The 23,175-nt window shown below is 42.0% G+C and overlaps 1 protein-coding gene and 1 pseudogene across 1 annotated transcript in view; one reads left to right on the top strand and one right to left on the bottom strand.

Annotated features, from left to right (window-relative positions):
* Positions 1–14: 14 nt before the first annotated feature.
* LOC122647784 lies at positions 15–1,413 on the top strand (annotated as a pseudogene).
* Positions 1,414–2,090: 677 nt separating this feature from the next.
* The window catches only part of LOC122647786 (uncharacterized protein At1g32220, chloroplastic), a 60,856-nt gene continuing 39,771 nt past the window's right edge, over positions 2,091–23,175 (bottom strand). The window contains 3 exon segments of the mRNA XM_043841099.1: positions 2,091–2,510; positions 3,022–3,147; positions 3,979–4,125. Coding sequence (XP_043697034.1) covers positions 2,230–2,510; positions 3,022–3,147; positions 3,979–4,125 — 554 coding nt within the window. The 3' untranslated portion in view covers positions 2,091–2,229.

Here is a 23,175-nt window from a genome sequence, read left to right on the forward strand (position 1 = left end):
GCTGTAGAGTTACAGTAAAGCTATAGAAATGGCCACTGATCTGCACATAGTGATGCTTCCATGGTCCGCCTTTGGCCACTTGATTCCATTTCTCCATCTTGCCATTGCCTTGGCCAAAGCAGGTATCCGAGTCTCCTATCTCTCTACTCCTAGAAACATCCAAAGACTCCTTAAACTACCCTTAAATCTAGCAACTACAATTAACTTTGTGGAGCTTCCCTTCCCCCTTGTTGAAGATGGAAATCACTTACTTGAAAACATGGAGGCCACTGTTGACCTCCCCACAGAGGAACTACTTCCACATTTCGTTGCTGTTTACGATCTCCTCCGTCACCCTTTCAAGCAATTCGTAGCTAATGAATTACCAGACTGGATAATCCAAGACTTTGTTCCACATTGGGCAGTTGAGGTAGCTCAAGAATTCAGTTTGCAAGTTATCTGTTTCTCTGCCTTGGGTGCTGCAGTTATGGCCTTTGCTGGGCCACCAGAGTACATGACTGGTGATGAGTTCAAAAGAGTTCGACCATCACCTGACAGTCTTACAGTGACACCAAACTGGATTACATTCCCATCATCAATCACCCTCCGACACGATGAGGCAAACAGTTAGAACGGGTACCTGCAGTGCTTCAGGGATGTAAGGCCTTTGCCATACGTAGCAGTAGTGACTTTGAAGGAGAGTACATAGAACTACTAAAGAAGATTTATGGGAAACCAGTAATTACTGTTGGATTGCTTCCACCAGTACTACTGCCATCAGTGGGAAGAGAGTTGGAAGGTGAAGAGTGGTGTAAAACACTTCAATGGCTCAATGACCAAAACCCCAAATCAGTTTTGTTTGTTGGGTTTGGTAGTGAGAGCAAATTAAGCAAAGTTCAATTGGATGAGACAGCTTATGGACTAGAGCTCTCTAATCTGCCATTTCTATGGACACTTAGAAAGCCTCACTTGGCAACACATGGTGTTGACATTCTACCAGATGGTTTCAGTAATAGGATAGCTGATCATGGAGTGGTCTATATGGGATGGGCTCCACAGTTGCAAATTCTAGCCCATCCTTCCATTGGGGGATCTTTGTTTCATGCTGGTTGGGGTTCTATCATAGAGACACTCCAGTATGTTGATCGACTAGTTGTGTTGCCATTGATCAATGATCAAGGACTAAATGCAAAGCTATTGGTGGAGAAGGGTTTGGCTATTGAAGTGGATAGAAATGAGGATGGGTCCTTCCATAGGGAAGCCATTGCCAAGTCTTTGAAACAGGCCATGGTCTCTGAAGAAGGAGAGAGTTTGAGCCTGAAAGCAAGAGAAGTCAGTAGAATTATAGGTGACCAGACACTCCACCAAGACTACTACATTGGTGGGCTTGTCCAATACTTGAGAAATGGGGCTGTAAAGAAAAATGTGTCTTGATTTTTCTTTTAATGGGCAGGGAAGCCCTTGAAAGTTGAAACCCTAATTGCCCTTGTCCTGAGGTGAGCAATGTATTTTATAATATGTTACATTCCTTTGTCGCAATTCAGCCTCTCATCTAGGAAAGAAAAACCTTATGAACATCTGAGCATAATCTTTTCCCAGTTGTAAAGGACTCGGCAAAACTTTCTACCAAAAAAAAAAAAACAAAAAGGTACTCGGCAAACTGAGACAAGAATATATTCTGTTGTAAGATATTACATCGTAGCATGCACAAAATATCATTCTTAGATATGAAAACAAAGGACTACGGTGTCTGCACTGTAAATTGGGGGGGGCGGGGGGGAACCAAATTTCTCTGAAAAAACCATGTGAAAATGACAACCATCAGTGTCAGCCTTGCAGTCAATAATGTAAGCCACATACCCTGCGGTTATTGGACCTTCCTAAAATAAATTGCAGTCATTGGATACAAACAGAAGACAGAGAATGAGCTCTCCATTTTAAGCTGAAAAGGAACTATAGAGACCATCCAAAAAGAGGGGGGAAGGGAGGAAGAACAGTATCAGGGATTTACTTTGAGATTAACATTTTGTACAAGGGAACAATTTTCAACGGACTATAATAGCTTAGTGTCTTATAAGTCAAAACATCCAAAGGAATGCTAGAAATTGTAGGATTCAAAAGTAACTAATAGCAACCTCAGCAAGGAGGGTTATCTAAACTGTTTCATCCATATCATTCAAAATGGAGGCATCATGCATTTTAGAAGACACCAGATGTAAAGCTGTATAGATGGTTCTAGTTTACACAGTTTCACACACGCACTTTAGCTGCAGCTTCCTTGATTTGATCAATAGTGAAAACACCAAAGAATTCATCATCTGTGACTGCATTTATCACTGCAAGTGCAACATCATCAACACTAACGGGTGGGGCCAAGAGAAGATCAGATGCTGGAAGAGAACTCAATGGCTTTGTAAAGTTTTCAGTTGCACTAAGAAACCTCTCCAGTGGTTCCCCAATGAGATCAAGTGGGATCTCAAAGCCATCTACTTTTCATTTCCCATATATGAAACCTGGTCTCAACACCACACCTGAAAATTTTCGATTCAAGAAAAAAGGGTAACGTACAACAAAAACCCAAAATTGAAGCAAAGAAGATAATATGTAACCCAACTTCAACGTGGAATGGACGCAGCCAATTTAAAACAGGTCACCATAATTTTATTCAGTTGACAAGAGAGCATGTTCGTGAAACAGCTCCGTTGATTCCATTTAGGAGATCATCATTGCAACAAATCACAGGATCCTAATATAGCTCAGTAAAACTCTTGGGATTGCTCGCCATATCTTTCAACTATCAACAAGAAAAATAGATAAATTATTTGTCTTGGCAGTCTTCTAGGCCCCAAATAAGCCCCACCAACGGCGGGCTTAGCCTATTATTGTAACAGTATTAATTGGACCAGAAATCTCTCCAAGTCTAACCCACTAAATGGTTGTTCCCAACCCCATGTTTGTGTTCCATGTGCACCAGTAAGCTATTATTAAATTGTCCTTACGGTTTTTCTCAAGAATCAAGGACTGAAGAATCAGTCATATTACCTGAGTATGGGAATTTGGCAAGAACCTCTGATTCTGCTTTCCTCTTTCCGGTGAAGTATCCAGAGGAAAGTAGAAATGAAGGTAGATTATAATCGTGAACAGAGATCAAGATAAATTTGGGAACTCCTGCATGAAAAGAGAGAGCAAATATAATACATGATGTTTATTAAGCATGACATAAGAAAAAAAAATGGCCAATTGATACTGCCAAGCAGAGCAAGAAATGACATTGAAGAATCAAATAAATACCATATCATTCTCAAGAAGGTGAGCCCTGCTATTACAATCAATGGAACAGTGATCATGAAAGTAAGGGGGAAAGCCTCTTTCTCTCTCCGTCTCTTCTTAAAATATTTAGGCATTTCTACAGTCAACTTTCTCAGCTTACTATCTACTTACTCTTTGATACAGAAGCCTCATTTCTCAACCCACATAAAGCACCCTCATAGACAAACAAATCCATGACAACTTTGATTGCAGCAAATAGATTTATGATGAAAACAGCACGAAGAAGCAAGAAGGCAAGGTAAAACAGAACCACCAAGTTTGAACACATGTACAGACTACAGCGTTATGAAGTTCAAGTATAGAGATTGGTTACAAGTATGGATAATGGAGATTTCTTCTTTGTTACTCCGATCAATAAAAGAAAAATATATTCTTCTCCAGGAATCTGGTCATAGATTGAATATATAGATATCTCAAATTCTTCAAAATGAATTGCTTTTAAAAGTTTTCATATCAGAAGTAATTGGAGGGAACCTGTCAAAAAATTAATTGGAGGTGCAAGAAAAAAAGTTGCCCACAAAGAAAGAGAGATAACAAATTAAGCAGTTGGATCCGAGAGGAAAAGGAAAAGAAAGAGGAGAAAAGAAAACTGTTCTATGGAAAGGAATAAGACTCCATTAACATAAATGCCTTGGTTCAAAGAAGGATGGAAACTGGGAATTTCCTTACCAAATTCCTTTGCGACACCTGCTGCCAAAATGTTAGCTTCTCCATTTATCCTTTTCATTTGCTCCTCGTTACCAAAACCTCCAAGAGTTGAAACAACTGCAGTAGCCCCAACCAGTATTTCATCCCAATTCACATAGAAAACATCTCCTGCATAAGTAACACATGATTTAGACAATTAAAGTCGAAACAACCAATATAAATGTGAAAAAAAAAAAAAACTAAATAGATCAAGTCAAATCTACATACCATTAATCAGCAAGTAAGCAAGGATTCAAGTATTGGTATCAGTACCTATGTTGAATAATGTAAACCAGAATACCGTGGAGGGTATTCTGGTCCTTTTGGGGTTTTATTTTTTGTTTTATGTACTGCCTAGTTAAGTTGGCTAAGCTAGGGGTATTTTTGTCATTAGAATGTAATTCTTAATGTTATAAATATAAGGCTTGCTTGATCAAATCTATCATTCAAGCATTCCATTATTTTTCTGTTTTGTTAACATGGTATAAGAGTCAATTTCTCTGATCTAGGTTTTCAAAACCCCATCCCCTCCATCGTTTTTCTCTTCCACCCTCTTCCACTCGATCTTCTCTTTCTGTCTTCCTTTTTCTTGGTTCTCTTCACTCACTAGGGCAGCTCTAATGAGGTGATCATAAGATCTAGATGCTGCCCTCAATCCAACCTCTTCAACAGATGGTTTAATCATATATCCATATCGATAGCTGCTGCCCTATGTCTCTGCGATTTTTTGGAGTTCTCCCCTTCTTGAAGATCGAGCCTTTTTTTTTTTGTCTTGGAGGCTGATTTTCCCTATTGGAGATCCATCTTAGCAGTATTTGACAGCAACTATCACAGGTGTTTCAAATCAATTCAAGCCCATACCCCATTATCAAACCCTAAATTTTGGGGTTTTTATTTTCTGCTTTGGCTGGTATTTGGAGAACTTATTCACACTACTTCAAGGCCCACTCGACACTGCTGGTGTCCTTTTATATTGAAGATTTTCCAAATTTCCAGAATCTTAAATCCTTGGATCGATTTCTGCCTATATTGATCAGGTTTTTCTGGTTTTTGGTTCTTGGCTGCTGCATTGACACCTTCACACTTGGCTGCTTTCAAATCAGTATGGAAGGGTCTGATATTACATCTGCTACTTCAGGTCTTGAAGGATAAAATAAGGCTCAATATCTTCCTTATGCTTCAGCTATTAAGCTTGATGGGACACCACCGCCTTTTTCTTCTTGTATCTGATGTGGTACCATTCTACGTACTTAACTATGGTTGGCCGTGGCCTTACTGGGCATATCCTTGGCACTTCTGCTGCACCCTCTGAACCTGGTCCTCTTTAGGAACGATGGCTGTCCAATGATGCTATGGTTATGGCATATTTAATACACTCCATGCAGCCTGACCTCTCCAGCAATTACCTTTTATTGGAAACTGCCCATCAGATATGGAGTACTGCCAAAGAGACCTATGGGCAGGTCTGGAACGATGCTCAAGTGTGTGAAATTCACAAGAAAATTCATGACACCACACAGAAGGATTTACCTGTTTCTAAATACTATGCTGCCCTCAAAGCTCTATGGCAGCAACTGGATCACTACTTTGCTTTTCAGCCTACCACTCCTACGGATATTGCAACCTATAAAAGACAAGTGGACAAAATTCGGGTCTATGACTTTCTGGCAGGTCTGAAGGTTGAGTATGATCCTATTCGTCAGCAAGTTCTTAGTAGGGTTCCCTCCCCTACCCTGGAGCAATCCTTTGCCTTGGTGCATATTGAGGAAACTCGTAGAGCTGCCATGCTTCATCAGTCTCCTGTTGATAGGTCTGCCGTACAAGCTGGTTCCATCCCTACTCCTCCTACTGATGCTTCTCCTACTACTACTACTTCCATCAAGGAACCTGTTAAGTGTGAACATTGCAACAAACCTTATCACACTAAGGCCACTTGCTGGAAATTACATGGGAAGCCTGCTGATTTTGAAGCCAACCGTGGTCGTAGAAAAACTAAAAACAAGGCTAATCACACTGAAAGTGTAGCTACAGCCCCCACTGCTGAAAATGGTCTCTCCCAGGAAGAATTACAGGCTTTTAGACATATGTTACAGACTTCCGCTGCCTCTACTACATCTCTTCCTGCCAGTTACTCCACTCCATTAAGTTCCCACTTTGCCCGTTCAGGTATTTTCTTTGCTGGTCATTGTGCATCGGTTGTCTCCACTCCATGGATCATAGACTCCAGTACCACTGACCACCTGACAGGTTCCTCTATAGCCTTTTTCATACCTACACTGTTGGATTATATGGGCCAAGATACCGTGGGGGGTATTCTGGACTTTTTTACTATTTTATTCTTATTTGTATCATGTGGGTTTAGTCCCACATTGCTTACTTGTAACTTTATTCTCTATTCTCAATAACATAAATTATAAGCTTGGGGTGATCATTAATCATCCAAGCATTCAGCTCCAATTCTGATCCTCTCAACATGGTATCAGAGAAGGTTTTGGATTAGGGCTCTCCTCTTTTCCATTCTCGATCTCCCTTTCCTCTCCTTTGTTTCTCTTTTGTTCTTTCATATTTCATAGGACAACTTTGATGAGGTGATCCATGTGATCTAGTTGCTGCCCTCCATCACCTCAGTTCAGGTTATGACAACTTCAATCGATAAGGGCTTGCTCTATGTCTGCGAACTTTGAAGACTTCATATATTTTGGATTGATTCAATCTCCATCACAAGGAATCTCTCCACCTTTTTTTGAAGATCAAGACCTGCGGCAGTTTATTAGCCAAGCCTCTATCTCAAGCCAGCTCTTCTGAAGATCCCCTCTTTAATCGATTTTTTTTTCAAGTTTTCCCAAAACCCTGCAAATATCGATCTTGGGGGTACAGCTCTCTGTTAGTGCTGATTTTTGGAGGAGTGATTCAGCAGCCTTATAGGCCCACTCGAACTAAATTTCAGCTTCATCCCATGCTTTTTTGACAGCCTTCTCCCACAAATCGATCTCAACATTATCAGGGTTTTTGAAAAAACCCTGACAACTATCGATCTTGAAGTTTCGGGTTTCCATTGGGGCTGGTTTTTGGAGGAATACTTCAGTCCTATTAGAAGCATACTCGATCCTAGTTTCAGCTCCATCTGGTGTTTCTTTGTCAGCAATCAGCCCTCCATCAGTTTCAGCAAAATCAGGGATTTTTCCAAAACCCTGAAAAAATCGATCCCAAGGTTTTCTCTGTCAGATGTTGCTGGTTTTTTGAGATGTATCTCCCTATATTAAAAGAGGGTTCTCCACCAAATTTCAGCCCTTATCTTGAAGGGATTCTTGGGTTTCTCATCACTACAACTTCTCTGTGATCATGGATGACTCTGCTAATTCTATTGCAACTTCTGTTGGTGATGGGCAAGGCAAATCGGAATTTCCTACCTTTCCTACTAATCCAATCAAACTGGATGGTACTAATTATTTGCTTTGGTCTAGGTCTTTTCCTTTGCCATTACTGGCCGTGGCCTTACTGGTCACATTAATGGCACCACTGTTATGCCAACTGAGACTGGTCAGGCTCAAGAAAGATGGCTTGCCAACAATGGTGTTCTTATGTCCTACCTGATTGGTTCTATGACTTCAGATCTGCAACATAATTTTCTTCTCCTTGATACAACCTCTCAGATTTGGGCTGCTTGCAAGGAATCTTACGGGCAGCTTGGCAATGATGGCCAAGTATATGAACTCAGGCAGAAGGTCCTCCACACTACTCAAGGAGAATTTTCGGTCTCCAAATATTATGCTACTCTATGCAGTCTGTGGAAACAATTGGACCACTTCTCTGATTTCCACCCTACTACAGTTGCTGACATTGCTTCATATAAGAAGCATGTGGACAAGATCAGGGTATATGATTTTTTGGCTGGTTTAAATGTGGAGTATTACCAGATTCGGGTTCAAGTATTGGGCCATAAGTCTTTTCCCACACTTGAACAATCCTATGCCTTGGTGTCCTCTAAGGAAAACCGTAGGGCTGCTATGCTGTACCCACCTATTACTGACAAATCAGCCCTTAAGGCCGCTGCCCCGGCTAACCTTGTACCTGTTGGCACTGCTTCTCTTGGTGATTCAACTACAGGGATTGTTGTTTGTGAGCACCGTCACAAATCCTACCACACCAAAGAGAAGTGCTGGAAACTTCATGGGAAACCAGCTGACTTCGAAGCAAAAAGGGCTGCCAAGACAAAGACAAACCCAAAAAACAAAGCTCATCACACTGAGTCTGTTACCACAACCCCTACCACTGACATTGGTTTATCCCAGGATGATCTACAGGCATTCCTACATGTGCTAAGGACTTCCGCTGCTGCTGCCTCTACTACATCTGCTGATACTGCCAACTCCGCTACTCCTTCAGGTTCAAACTTTGCCCGGTCAGGTATTCCATTTGGTGGTCATTGTGCTTCTGTAGCTTCCCATCCTTGGATCATAGATTCTGGAGCTACAGATCATATGACCTGTTCCTCTAGCCTGTTCCATCGTTATTCTCCTACTTCTGGGAAAGACAAGGTCAAAGTAGCTGATGGTTCCCTTTCCTCCATATCTGGAAAAGGAATCATCAACTGTACTTCTTCTTCTCTTCCTTTGTCCTCTGTTTTACATATTCCTAATTTTACTACTAACCTTCTTTCTATTAGTAGTATTACTCGTGATCTTAATTGCAAAGTAACATTTTTTCCTTCCCATTATGTTTTTCAGGATCTAGGCTCTGGGAAGACAATTGGATTGGGTAAAGTACATGGTGGATTGTACCTGCTTGAAGATGGTAGCTCCTCTCCACCACCATTACCTTCTCCGCTACCTCAGAACTGCTTGGTCTCTTCGGAACTTTACCAATGGCACTCTAAATTACGTCACCCTCCATTAGGAATTTTAGCACATTTATTTCCTAATTTGGTTACCCCATGTACTAGGGATGACTTTTTTTGTGAGGCTTATGTTCTGGCCAAACAGACACGCTCCACTTATTCTTTATCAATAAAAGGAGTTCTTGTTTTCAAATGGTGCATTCTGATGTTTGGGGTCCTAGTCGTAAAACATCTCTTTCTGGTCACCGATGGTTTGTTTTTTTTATTGACTGTCACTCTAGGCACACATGGGTGTATCTTTTACACACAAAAAATCAGGTTTTTGAGTGTTTTCAGCATTTTCATAAAATGGTCCAAACTCAGTTCCAGGCTACTCTCAAAATATTGAGAAGTGATAATGGAACCGAGTATGAAGAATCTCAATTTCAAAACTATCTTGCTGACCATGGTATTGTTCACCAGACCAATTGTGTTGATACCCCTGCTCAGAATGGTGTGGCAGAAAGGAAAAACCGTCACTTGTTAAAGGTGGCCAGGGCTTTGTTGTTTGCTAGACATGTCCCATCTCAGTATTGGAGAGATGTTGTCCTTACTGCTGCCTATCTCATTAATAGGCTACCTTCCCGGGTCCTTGACTCTCGTAGTCCAGCTGAGGGTTTAATGGGGAATTCCTCCTTTGTTGTTACTCCCAAGGTGTTTGGTTGTGTGTGTCATGCTAGAGATACTAAATCTCCAGGCAAACTTGAACCTAGGGGGTTACGTTGTATTTTCTTGGGTTATTCTCCAACCCAGAAGGGTTACAAGTGCTACCACCCCCCTTCCCGCCGTACTTTGGTCAGTATGGATGTTATTTTTCATGAGACCGTTTCCTATAATTCTTCACCACCTCTTTAGGGGGAGAGTTCTAGTGAAGATGTGCTGTCCTTTGAGGTTCCTCCTCTTGAAGTTCCTCCTTTTCTAACTCCTATGGCTCCTGTCCAGCCACCTACGGCTGCTGCCTAGCCTCCTTTGAGTGCTGGCCAATCTCCCTTGGCTGCTGCCCAACCCCCTCTGGCTGTTCCCCCCTCATCTGAAGGGAGCCCTTTACAGGGGGAGACCATGGGAATGAGTATTGTTGATGTTCCTATTCAGGGGGACGACTCCTGTCCAGAGAATTATTGGTGAGTTTCAGAAGAAGATTGACAACTCCAATATGATCACCAATAAAAAGGGAAGCACCAAAAGGGAGCAGCTTCAATCCACTGTAGCACCAATACCCTTCTAGTTGCTGGCTCAAGATCCAGATTCTTCCTCTCCGAGTAAGCCCTCTTCCTCCGACCTACCTATTGCTCATTGCAAAAGTACTAGGACTTGCACTCCGCATCCCATATCTCGTTTTGTTTCTTATAGTTCTCTTTCTCCTTCTTTTCGTGCATTTGTACTTCTCTTTCTTCTGTTTCCATTCCTAAAAATTTGCAGGAAGCATCTACAGATGGAAAGTGGAAGGCAGCAATGTTGGAAGAAATGAGAGCACTACACAAAAATAATACGTGGGATCTTGTGGCTCTTCCTCCAGGGAAAAAACCAGCTGGATGTAAATGGGTCTTTGTGGTCAAACAAAAGGCAGATGGGACAGCGGATCGGTATAAGGCACGACTGGTTGCAAAAGGGTTCACTCAAACTTATGGAGTTGACTATCAAGAGACCTTTGCACCAGTGGCGAAACTCAACACTGTAAGGATGTTGTTATCTTGTGCTGCAAATCTTGGGTGGGATCTTCAGTAGTTGGATCTAAAAATGCCTTCCTCCATGGGGAGCTTGAGGAAGAGGTATACATGGACGTTCCACCATGTTTCTCTGATGACAGGACCAAGGGCAAGGTCTGTAAATTGAAGCGTGCTCTTTATGGTTTGAAGCAGTCACCTAGAGCCTGGTTTGGTAGGTTTCACAAGGCTATGATTTCAGCAGGATATAAGCAAAGCAATGCTGATCACACTTTGTTCATCAGACGAGTTGGTGACAAAGTAACTATTCTCATAGTCTATGTGGATGATATTGTGGTCACTGGTAATAATAGTGATGCTATCAAGAAATTGAAGCACTTCCTTGGCCGTGAGTTTGAAGTACAGGATCTGGGAACTCTAAAATATTTTCTAGGGATAGAAGTTACTCGATCTTCAAAGGGCATCTTTCTTTCTCAAAGGAAATATATCCTAGATCTATTGTCTGAGACTGGGTTGCTAGGTTGTCATTCTTCAAATACTTCTATGGAAGCTTCTACAAGACTTGGGGAGAAAGAGGGTAAACCTATCGACAAAGGCTGTTATCAGCGATTAGTGGGCAAGCTAATCTATTTCTCTCACACACGACCTGACATAGCCATTGCTGTAAGTTTGCTGAGCCAGTTTATGCATGATCCTTATTCCGCTCACATGGAGGCAGTCCTTCATATTTTGCGATATTTGAAGTCTGCTCCCAGAAAAGGAATTCTTCTCTCTCCCAATGGTCATCTGAAAGTTGAAGCTTATACTGATGCCGATTGGGCTTCTCTACTGACAGAAAGTCAATTTATGGCTATTGTTCTTTTATGGGGGGAAACCTTGTCACGTGGCGTAGCAAGAAGCAGAATGTCGTGGCAAGGTCCAGTGCTGAAGCAGAGTTCCGTGCAATGGCACAAGGAATCTGTGAACTTTTGTGGCTTAGAGGACTGTTGCAAGATATTGGTGTTGTTGTCCATCTTCCAATGATGCTTTATTGTGATAATAAAGCGGCCATTAGCATTACTCATAACCCTGTCCAGCATGATCGTACTAAGCATGTTGAGGTTGACCGACATTTCATTAAGGAGAAGCTCGAAGCCGGACTCATCTGTGTTCCCTTTATGAAGTCTGCTGATCAGTTAGCCGATGTGTTCACCAAGGGGCTAAGTGGCAAAGTGTTTCTTCCTATCTTAGTCAAGTGGGCATGCACGACATATATGCTCCAACTTGAGGGGGAGTGTTGGATTATATGGGCCAGAATACCGTGGGGGGTATTCTGGACTTTTTTACTGTTTTATTCTTATTTGTATTATGTGGGTTTAGTCCCACATTGCTTACTTGTAACTCTATTCTTTATTCTCAATTATATAAATTAGAAGCTTGGGGTGATCATTAATCATCCAAGCATTCAGCTCTAATTCTGATCCTCTCAACATATACCCTACTTCTGGCAAGAATAAAGTGAAAGTGGCTGATGGCTCCCTCTCATCTGTTTTTGGAAAAGGATCCATTAGTTGCTCACCTTCTCTGACCTTGTCTTCTGTTTTGCATATCCCCAATTTCACTACTAATCTTCTCTTTATTAGCAGTCTTACAAAAGATCTGAATTGCAAAGTGACTTTTTTTTTTCCAACTCATTGTGTTTTTCAGAAACTAGACTCAGGGAAGACGATTGGATCGGGTAAAGTGCATGGTGGATTGTACCTGCTTGATGATGGACATCTTCCTCCAAGAGCATTGCCTTCCAAGTTATGTCAGCCGCCTTCTTTCACCTCTGAACTACACCAATGGCATTCTAGATTAGGACACCCCCCTTTAGGCACTTTATTCCATTTATTTCCAGCTTTGGTTAAAAGTTGTAATACAGAAGAATTTTTTTATGAGGCTTGTGTCTTGGCCAAACAGACACGTTCAAACTATCTTATTTGTAATAAAGATGTTCTTCCCTATTTCAATTGGTTCATACTGATGTGTGCGGTCCTAGTTGTAAAGTGTCTTTCTAGTCATCGGTGGTTTTTTACATTCATAGACTATTATTCTAGATCCACTTGGGTCTACCTGATGCACACAAAAAATAAAGTTTTTCCTGTTTTCAGCATTTTTACAAAATGATTCAGACCCAATTTAATGCCACTCTCAAAGTCTTGAGAAGTGACAATGGGGCAGAGTATATGGAAGGTCAGTTCCAAAAATACCTTGCTGCCCATAGGATTTTACATCAGACCAGCTGTGTTGATAATCCAGCCCAGAATGGTGTGGCTGAGAGGAAAAATCGCTATCTATTGGAGGTGGCTAGAGCACTTATGTTTGCTCAAAATGTTCCCTCTTTTTATTGGGGAGATGTTGTCCTCACTGCGGCCTATTTAATTAATAGACTATCTTCTTGGGTTCTTGGCTCCAAGTCCCCTGTTGAGCTCTTACATGGCTCTACTTATTTGTTGTCCCCCCTAGGGTATTTGGCTATGTTTGTTATGCTAAGGATACTAGATCCCCTAGTAAACTTGAGCCCCGTGGTCTCCGCTTTATTTTCTTAGGATACTTTGCCATCCAAAAGAAGTACAAGTGTTATTATCCTCCTGCATGACGTACCGTGGTCAGTATGGATGTTGTCTTTCGTGAGAACCTCTCATATTATTCGTCCCCACCTCTTCAGGGGGAGAGTTCTAGTGAAGATGTGTTGACCATAGAACCCCCCCTTAGGTATGTGCATGATGAGTCTGCCCTTGTTCCTACTCTTATTCCTATACAGGGGGAAGTTCCTGCTCCTGTTCCTCCCTGTTCTCTAGGGGGGATATTCCTACTCAAGGGGAGATCACTCCAGTCCAGAAAACCATCGGTGAATTTCAGCGGAGGATTAATGTGTTTAACTCGAAGACTTATACCAGAACCAAGCATAAGCAGCTTCAATCCACTACAACACAGGTACCCATCCAGTTGCCAACTCCGGATCCAGAACCTACTTCTCTACCTGGTAATACTTCTTCTCTTAACCTACCTATTGCTACTCGCAAAGGTGTAAGAGTTTGCACTCAACATCCTATATCTCATGTTGTTTCTTATGATTCCCTTTCTCCATCTTTTCGTGCGTTTGTTTCTTCTCTTTCTTCTGTTCGTATTCCTCAAAATTGGTAGGAAGCTCTATCAAATGGAATGTGGAAGGCAGCAATGATGGAAGAAATGGAAGCCTTGAAGAAAAATGACACATGGCAGCAATGATGGAAGAACTATTGGATGCAAGTGGGTGTTTGTGGGAAACAGAAGGTGGATGGCACTATAGATAGATATAAGGCACGACTTGTGGCAAAAGGGTTCACTCAGTAATACGGGATTGATTACCAGGAGACCTTTGCCCCTATTGCAAAGCTGACTACTGTCCTAGTTTTGCTATCTTGTGCAGTCAATCTTGGATGGGATTTACAATAGCTGGATATAAAGAATGTTTTTCTCAATGGAAAACTTGATGAGGAGGTGTATATTGATATTTAACCAAGGTTCTCTTGTGACAAAAACCAAGGCAAAGTGTGTAAATTGAAGCGTGCAATTTATGGGCTGAAGCAGTCACCTCGAACATGGTTTGACCGGTTTCACAAGGCCATGATTTCTGTGGGCTACATAAGCAAAGCAATGCTGATCACACTCTTTTTATAAAGAGGGTTAGTGAAAAACTTACTGTTCTTATAGTCTACGTTGATGATATTGTAGTTACTGGCAATGATGGTGATGAGATCAACCGTTTGAAGACCTTTCTTGGACAGGAGTTTGAGATTAAGGATCTAGGAAAGCTAAGGTACTTTCTTGGGATTGAAGTTGCCAGATCTTCTAAGGGTATCTTTCTCTCCCAAAGGAAATATGTCCTAGATTTATTGGCTGAAATTGGTTTGTTAGGATGTCACTCTTTAGATACTCCTATGGATGCTAATGTTCGTCTCAAGGAAAAGGAGGGTGAACCTATTGATAAAGGTTAGTACCAAAGACTAGTGGGGAAGCTGATTTATCTCTCACACACACGTCCTGACATTGTTGTTGTGAGAACTGTGAGTCAGTTTATGCATGACCCCTATTCCTCTCATATGGAGGTTGTTCTTCGTATTCTTCACTACTTGAAGTCAGCTCCAGGGAAAGTGTTGGAGAGTATGGGCCAGAATACCGTGGGGGTATTCTGGACTTTCTACCTTTGTTTAGTTATTACTCTCATTATGTAAAGTCTGCTCTTTATGAGAGTTGGCTACTTTAGGGGCAGTTCTGTCCTCTTTGTAATTTTCCCTCTATTTACCTAGCAATGAAACTAACCAACTATTCATTCCATTGTAGGGTTACAGAACACCCCCTCACCATCGTTTCTCTTCTCCCTCCCTTATTTTCTCTTTCTCGGCTTCTCCTTCTGGTTTTTTTATCTGTCATCCTTGTAAGAGGGCAGCACTAATGAGGTAAACCTAAACCAATTTTTAAGTTGCTGCCCTCCTCCATCCTACCTTCCTCTTTTTAATAACCTAAATTTTAATCGGTATCTGTTGGAACAATCTCTGCGATTTGAAGGTCTCCAGTTTCCTTGAAGATCAGATCTCACTCTCTATTGAAGGCTAATCCTCCATTGTTGGAGCTTCCTATGCAACCATTCCCAGCACCTATCTACCTTCTTCCATCTACTCCCCTCTCTTTTCTTTTCCAGCCTTGATTCACCCAATCGATCTCCCTTTCAAGATTTTTTTCAAAAACCTAATTCCAATCGATTTAAGGGTTACAGGTTTCAGTTTGTTCTAATTTTTTGTGGGTTGATTTCTTCCACTTCCACTCGACCTCAATATCAGCCTCTTTCCTATTTTTTGAAGACCGCTAACCCAATCGATCCTTATTTTCAGGGTTTTACAAAACCCTTACACAAATCGATTTGTGGGTTAGGGTTGCTTGCTGTTGCTGGAGTTCTTTAGAGGTATTTCTACCATCAAGAGGGACAATCTACTTCAAATGGCTTGAAGAAGTTCTTCTACCTGCAATAGCTGCTGCCCTATTTTTACTGCAATTCTTTGGTGTTTCTCCCTCTTGAAGATTAAGTCTCAATGACAACAAGAGATTGGTTGTTCGTATTGGAGATCCATTCAAGAAGCTGACGACAGCATCTATTACAAGACATCATCAATCTTTGACAAGTCATCATCAAGTTTTGAAGCCCCCTTCCCTAGAATCGATCTCAACTTTCAGGATTTTTTACAAAACCCTGACTATAATCGATCTTAGGGTTAGGGATGTCCTCTCTTGCTGATTTTTTTAGGAGAGTTTTATCAACATCAGAGGAGTACTTGACCCTAATATCAGCATCATTCTTGGAGTATTTTTTAAAAAATTTCAGGTTTCTTCCTTATGGTCGATTTCTCCAACTATCAACCTATATTATTTTCTGGTTCCTATGTGGCTGGCTGCATCATTCCTATTGGATCTGCTGAGTTATTGTCTACTACTTGCTGGTTCTATTGAGCCTTAATTCATTCCTTGCTGGTTCTGTTGATTGGCTTCTTTAAGCATGATTGGTTAACATGTTAATGCTGCCTTCATAAGGACTACTGCTGGCCTGTTCTTGAGACTGTGTCTGCCTACTATTGGAGATCGAAGTTCTTTCAACTTATTGAAGAATCGAATCTACTACCTTGGAGATCAATTTCTATTTGGGATTACAACAGTTGTTCCATGGTTATTGGTTGCGACTAGGAATCTATTCAGTTGTGTGAAGCTTTTCTGCAGGTTTATATTCAGCTTACCCTGGGAGATTGCTCCAAGCATTATTGTTCTCTACTTCAGATTTGATCCATGTTTTCTAGAAGCTTATTACATCAATTCCGCCCAGATATCTTCATCAGTTCTATTAAGCATATGGGAGATTATAGATCGGAGTTTTACACACTGGTTCTTCCTTATTTGAAGATTGATCAAGCCTTGAAGATTGGAGCCTTTCCTTGCTTCAAATCAGATCTGTTTTCTTATTTAGATCAGATCTTCAAATTGGAGTTTGGTGTTTCTCCCCTGTAGGAGTTTCCATCTAAGAAGTTTGCTTGATCGATTGAAGAAGGTAGAAAACTGATATGGTCCATTGTTTTTTTTCTGCATGATTCTTTATCCCACTGCTTCTTCAATTACCTATATCCCATACCATACCTTTGGCATTTACCCATAACCACTTTGGAAGTTTATTGTATACTATAATTTGCCATTCCTTCCTTTTCCATTCCCATAGCACCTTTGGAAAATTCTGGAACATTATACTTTTGGCATTATCTCTTACATCATCTCTGTTATATCCACGTGTACTACTACACATGAGGGGGAGATTATATACAGTACACTTGCAAAACTTGCAGGAACATTTGTGGCAAAACACATAGAAACTCAGTTTTTTTCCACCATAGCCATTGGGTATCTTTTTGTGGACAGATTTAAAATTAGGGAAAGCTTGGATGATCTATTCATCCCAAGCACTCTTTATTTATAAGAGTAATAAAACAGTAAACATCTGTATGGTAGCAATGTGGGACTAAACCACATAATACAAAACTAATAAAATAACAAAGAAAAGAGATCCAGAATACCCCCACGGTATTCTGGCCATATATCTAACACTCCCCCTCAAGTTGGAGCATATATATCATGCATGCCCAACTTGACTAAGATAGGATGAAACAGCTTGCTACTCAGTCCCTTAGTGAACACATCAGCCAGTTGATCAGTAGACTTCACAAAAGGAACACAAATGAGGCCGGCCTCAAGCTTCTCCTTGATGAAATGTCGGTCAACCTCCACGTGCTTAGTACGATCATGCTGGACAGGGTTATGAGCAATGCTAATGGCTGCTTTATTGTCACAATAAAGCATCATGGGAAGATGGACAGCAACACCGATATCCTGTAATAATCCTCTAAGCCACGTAGTTCACAAATTCCTTGGGCCATCGCACGAAACTCGGCTTCAAGATCGACCTGGCCACAACATTCTGCTTCTTGCTACGCCATGTGACAAGGTTCCCACCAACAAAGGAACAGTAACCAGAGATAGATTTCCTGTCAGGAGAACCAGCCCAATCGGCATCAGTATAGGCTTCAATCTTAAGGTGACCCGTGGGAGATAGAAGGATTCCCTTTCCTGGAGCAGACTTCAAATACCTCAAAATACGACGGACTGCATCCATATGAGAGGAATAGGGATCATGCATGAACTGGCTCACCAAACTCACAGCAACTGCAATGTCAGGTCGTGTGTGAGAAAGGTAGATTAACTTGCCCACTAACCGCTGATAAACACCCTTGTCAACAGGCTCACCTTCTTTCTCCCTAAGTTTTGTAGTAGCTTCCATAGGAGTATCTGAAGGATGACAGCCTAGCAGCCCTGTTTCAGTCAATAGATCAAGGACATATTTCCTTTGAGAAAGAAAGATGCCCTTTGAAGAGCGAGCAACTTCTATCCCTAGAAAATATTTCAGAGGACCAAGATCTTTGACCTCAAACTCACGGCCAAGGAGGAGCTTCAGATCCCTGATAGCATCACCATCATTACCAGTGACCACAATATCATCCACATAGACTATGAGAAGAGTTACCTTGTCACCGACTCGTCTGATAAACAAAGTGTGATCAGCATTACTCTGCCTATAACCTGCTGAAATCATAGCCTTGTGAAATCTGCCAAACCATGCCCTAGGTGACTGTTTCAGCCCATAAAGTGCACGCTTCAGTCTACAGACCTTGCCCTTGGTCCTGTCATCAGAGAAGCCTGGTGGAATGTCCATATATACCTCCTCCTCAAGCTCCCCACGGAGGAAGGCATTCTTTACATCTAATCTGCAAGATCCCACCCAAGATTTACAAAGACAGATAATAGCACCCGGACAAAGTGTTGAAGCGCACATCGTGCAAAGGTCTCCCGATAGTCAACTCCATAAGTTTGAGTGAACCCTTTGCAACCGTGACGTGCCTTATATCGATCCACGTAACCATCGCCCTTCGTTCACCACAAAGACCCATCTACATCCAACTCGGTTTCTTTCTCGGAGGAAGAGTCACAAGCTCCCATGTATTATTTTTATGTAGTGCTCTCATTTCTTCCAACATTGCTGCCTTCCACTTTCCATCTGTAGATGCTTCCTGCCAAGTTTTAGGAATCGAAACAGAAGAAAGAGAAGATACAAAAGCATGAAAAGATGGAGAAAGAGAACTATAAGAAACAACACGAGATATGGGATGTAAAGTACAAGTCCTAGTACCTTTCATGCGTGAGCAATAGGTAGGTCGGAAGAAGAGGGATTACCAGGAGATGGAGGATCTCGGATCCGAGTCGGCAATTGGATGGGTATTGGTGCTAAAGTGGATGCAGAATCGCCCTCCGTTGGTTCTCCCCTTGTGTAGGTGAGTATGTTGGAATTGTCAATTCTTTTCTGAAATTCACCAATAGTTCTCTGGATCGAGTCGCTCCCCGAATAGGAACATTAACAATACTATTTTCTAAGGTCTCCCCGTAAAGGATTCCCATTAGGTGAGGGAGGAACAGCCGGAGGAGGTTGGACATCATCCAAAGGAGGTTGGGCATCGCCAAAGGAGGTCGGGCAGCAGCCGTGGGTGCCGGCAAAGGAGGTGGACAGCAGCCGGAGGAACCTCTAGTGGAGGAATCTCAAAGGGCACATCTTCACTAGAACTCTCCCTCAAGAGGTGGTGAAGAATAATAAGAAAGGGTCTCATGGAAAACAACATCCATACTCACCAAGGTACGACGGGAAGGGGGATGGTAACACTTATAACCTTTCTGGGTTGGAGAATAACCCAAGAAAATACAACGGAGCCCACGAGGCTCAAGCTTGCCTGGAGATCTGGTATCCCTAGCATAACACACACACCCAAATACTTTGGAAGGGACAATAAAGAAGGAATGGCCCAGTAAAACATCAGAGCTGGTACGGGAATGAAGAACCCGAGAAGGGAGCCTATTGATGAGATAGGCGGCAGTGAGAACCGCAGCCCCCCAATATTGAGAAGGAACATTCCTCGCAAACATCAAAGCCCGGGCCATTTCCAACAAATGGCGGTTTTTTCTTTCTGCCACACCATTCTGGGCAGGGGTATCAACACAACTAGTTTGGTGAATAATGCCATGATCAGCCAAATATTTTTGAAATTGTGATTCAGTAAATTCGGTTCCATTATCACTTCTCAATATTTTGAGAGTAGCTTGGAACTGAGTTTGAATCATCTTATGAAAATGCTGAAAACATGAGAAAACCTGATTTTTAGTGTGCAAAAGATATACCCAAGTGTTCCGAGAATGACAATCAATAAAAGAGACAAACCAGCGATGACCAGAAATAGAGGGCTTGCGACTAGGGCCCCAAACATCAGAATGTACCAAATTAAAACAAGAAGAACTCCTTTTATTTGAAATAGGATAAGTTGAACGTGTCTGTTTGGCCAGAACACAAGCCTCACAAAAAAAGTCATCCTTAGTATGTAGGGTGACCAAACTAGGAAATAAATGAGCTAAAATTTCTAAAGGGGGGGTGACCTAACCGAGAGTGCCACTGGTAAAGTTCGAAGAGACCAAGGAGTTCGATGCAGCGGAGAAGGCAATGGTGGTGGAGAGAAGCGACCGTCATCAAGGTGCATAAGCCACCATGCACTTTACCCAATCCAATCGTCTTCCCCAGTCCAGATCTCGAAACACACAATGAGATGGAAAAAATGACTTTGCATTAAGATCACGAGTAATACTACTAATGGAAAGAAGGTTAGTAGTAAAATTAGGAATATGTAAAAATGTAAGACAAGGGAAGAGAGGAAGTGCAGTTGATGAGTCCTTTTCCGGATATTGAAGAAAGGGACCCATCACCACTTTGACCTTATCTTTCCGAAGTGGGAGAATATCTCGAACAGATAGAGGAACGGTCATATGATCTCGTGGCTCCAGATCTATGATCCAAGGATGGGAAGCCACGAAGCACAATGACCTACAAATGGAATACCCGACCGGGCAAAGTGTGAACTCGAAGGAGCCGAGGAATTGGCGAGAGCCGATGTAGTAGAGGCAGCAGCAGCGAAGTCCTGAGCATACGTAGGAGGGCTCTGTAGATCATCCCGGGATAGACCCACGTAGTAGGGCGTAGTAATGCTCTCGACCGATGGGCCTGGTCTTTGCTTTATCTTTGTCTTGGCAGCCCGCTTAGCTTCAAAATCAGCCGGTTTCCCATGAAGTTTCCAAGACTTCTCTTTGTGTGATAGGGTTTGTGACATGCTCACAAACAACAATCCCGAGAGAATCACCAAGAGAAGCAAGTGCCACTAGGTGCAGTAAGGGGTCGGGGCAGCAGCCTCGAGAGCCGATCTATCGCAATAGCGGGTGCAACATGGCAGCCCTACGGTTCTCCTCGATGAAACCAATGCATAAGATTGTTCGAGTGTGGGAAAAGGCTTATGGCCCAACACTTGAACACGAATTGGATCATACTCCACATTCAAGCCAGCCAAAAAATCATAGACCCGATCTTGTCCACATGCTTCTTATAGGAAGCAATATCAAGAATCGTAGACGGGTGGAAGTCGAGAAGTGGTCTAATTCTGCCTGCATCGCGTAGAGTAGCATAGTACTTCAAACCGAAAGTTCACCTTGAGTGGTATGGAGGACCTTCGCCTAAGTTCATATACCTGGGCATCATTGCCAAGCTGCCCGTAGGTTTCCTCTGCAAGCAGCCCAAATCAGGCAATGTGTCTAGAAGAAGAAAGTTATGCCGCAAATCAGTAGTCATTGAACCAATTGAGTAGGACATGAGAACACCATTATTAGCAAGCCACCGTCCCGAGCGGCCTGGGCGAGAGGTTGAACACTAATGCCATTAATATGGCTGGTGAGACCACGGCCAGCAATGGCAAAAGAGGCGCACTGACCATAAAAGGTAATTCGAGCCATCAAGTTTAATAGGATTTGGTGTGAAGTCGTGGTAGTCGGCTTGTGGTGACCATCGGTAGGTGGCTGATCTCAAGTAGTCAAGAATCGAGAGAGTCACCCATACGCGCAAGAAAGAAGTCCAATAATGTCTTCTAGGAAGGCTGAACTAACTCGAAATCGAGACAGCAAGAGTGAAGAGTCCTATATCGATAATGGCAGGGTTTTTGATAAAACCTGAATTGCTGAAATCGATGAGGATAATAAGGAGTCCAAAAATCTGCAGAAAAATGGCTTCAATCGAGGTCAATTAACCTCTATTGGAAGAAACAGCCTGCAGAAAAATCAGGAACACTGGGCTGCAACAACTCCAAGATCGATAGGTGTCGTGGTTTTGCAAAAACCCCGTGATAGTAGGATCGATCTCAAGGAGGTCTTCAAATCGTAGATAAGAACTGAACCAATAAAAAAGAAATCCTGCTGCAGTTTGTGGTCTTCAAAGGAAGGAGTTAATGCCTTGTAGTTGTTGTAGAAGCAAGCTCCAAAAAACTGAAGATCCAATATCGCAGTGCTTGCGTGTCCTTATCGAGCAGAATTATAGTGCATAAAAGAGGTAATGGGGGCAGCAATCGGATCGTATGATCACCTCATCGTGCTGCCCTATATGGGAATGGAGAACAAGGGAGAAGAAGGAGAGAACTAGAAGAGAAGAAGATCGAACGAGAGAGGGAGAAGAAAACTGAAATTCGAAGGAGGGGTTTTGTCCCTAACTCGAAATCTGCTCTGATACCATGTGGACAGATTTAAAATTAGGGAAAGCTTGGATGATCTATTCATCCCAAGCACTCTTTATTTATAAGAGTAATAAAACAGTAAACATCTGTATGGTAGCAATGTGGGACTAAACCACATAATACAAAACTAATAAAATAACAAAGAAAAGAGGTCCAGAATACCCCCACGGTATTCTGGCCATATATCTAACACTTTTGTTATTAGGTTGAACTTACCGTAAGGGGGGAGATTGAAGTATTGAAGCATAGTGAAGATATTTGGTTGTTGCCTGCCTATTTGAGGATTTACAGTTGGGTTGATTATTTCCACTGCCTGATTCAGTTGTTTCCGCTGCTCGCTTGCCCTAGTTGTTTATCTTCAAGATTACCAGTCTGAGATTCATCACTAGACAGCTTCGAAGATTGTTGAGAGCTTTGCTAATCAAGTCTGTCCAGTTTTTTAAGATCAATTATTTCAAGTCCTTGAAGATTTATCATGATTATTTGGGAGCTTTATTCATCTGTCAGTATGTCAAGCTGGAATTTGCTGCAACTCTGTTTCTTCCTATTTTGTTTAAGTTGGGCATTAGTGCCTTATATGTGCCAACTTGAGGGGGAGTGTTAGAATGGAGTGTTAGCATTTATTTTTCTTAATTAGTTCAAGCCGGAGCTTCTTTTAGTATATGTATACTCCAACTTGAAGGGGTGTGTTGGAGAGTATGAACCAGAATACCCCTGGGGGTTTTCTGGACTTTCTACCTTTGTTTAGTTATTACTTTCATTATGTAAAGTCTGCTCTCTATGACAGTCGGCTACTTTAGGGGTAGTTCTGTCCTCTTTGTAATTTTCCCCTATCAATGAAACTAACAAGCTGTTCATTCTATTATTCTGCTAACAGAAAGGCATTCTCCTGTCTCCACAT

Source organism: Telopea speciosissima, unplaced genomic scaffold (genome assembly GCF_018873765.1).
Source record: "Telopea speciosissima isolate NSW1024214 ecotype Mountain lineage unplaced genomic scaffold, Tspe_v1 Tspe_v1.0160, whole genome shotgun sequence".
Classification (NCBI taxonomy): Eukaryota; Viridiplantae; Streptophyta; class Magnoliopsida; order Proteales; family Proteaceae; genus Telopea; species Telopea speciosissima.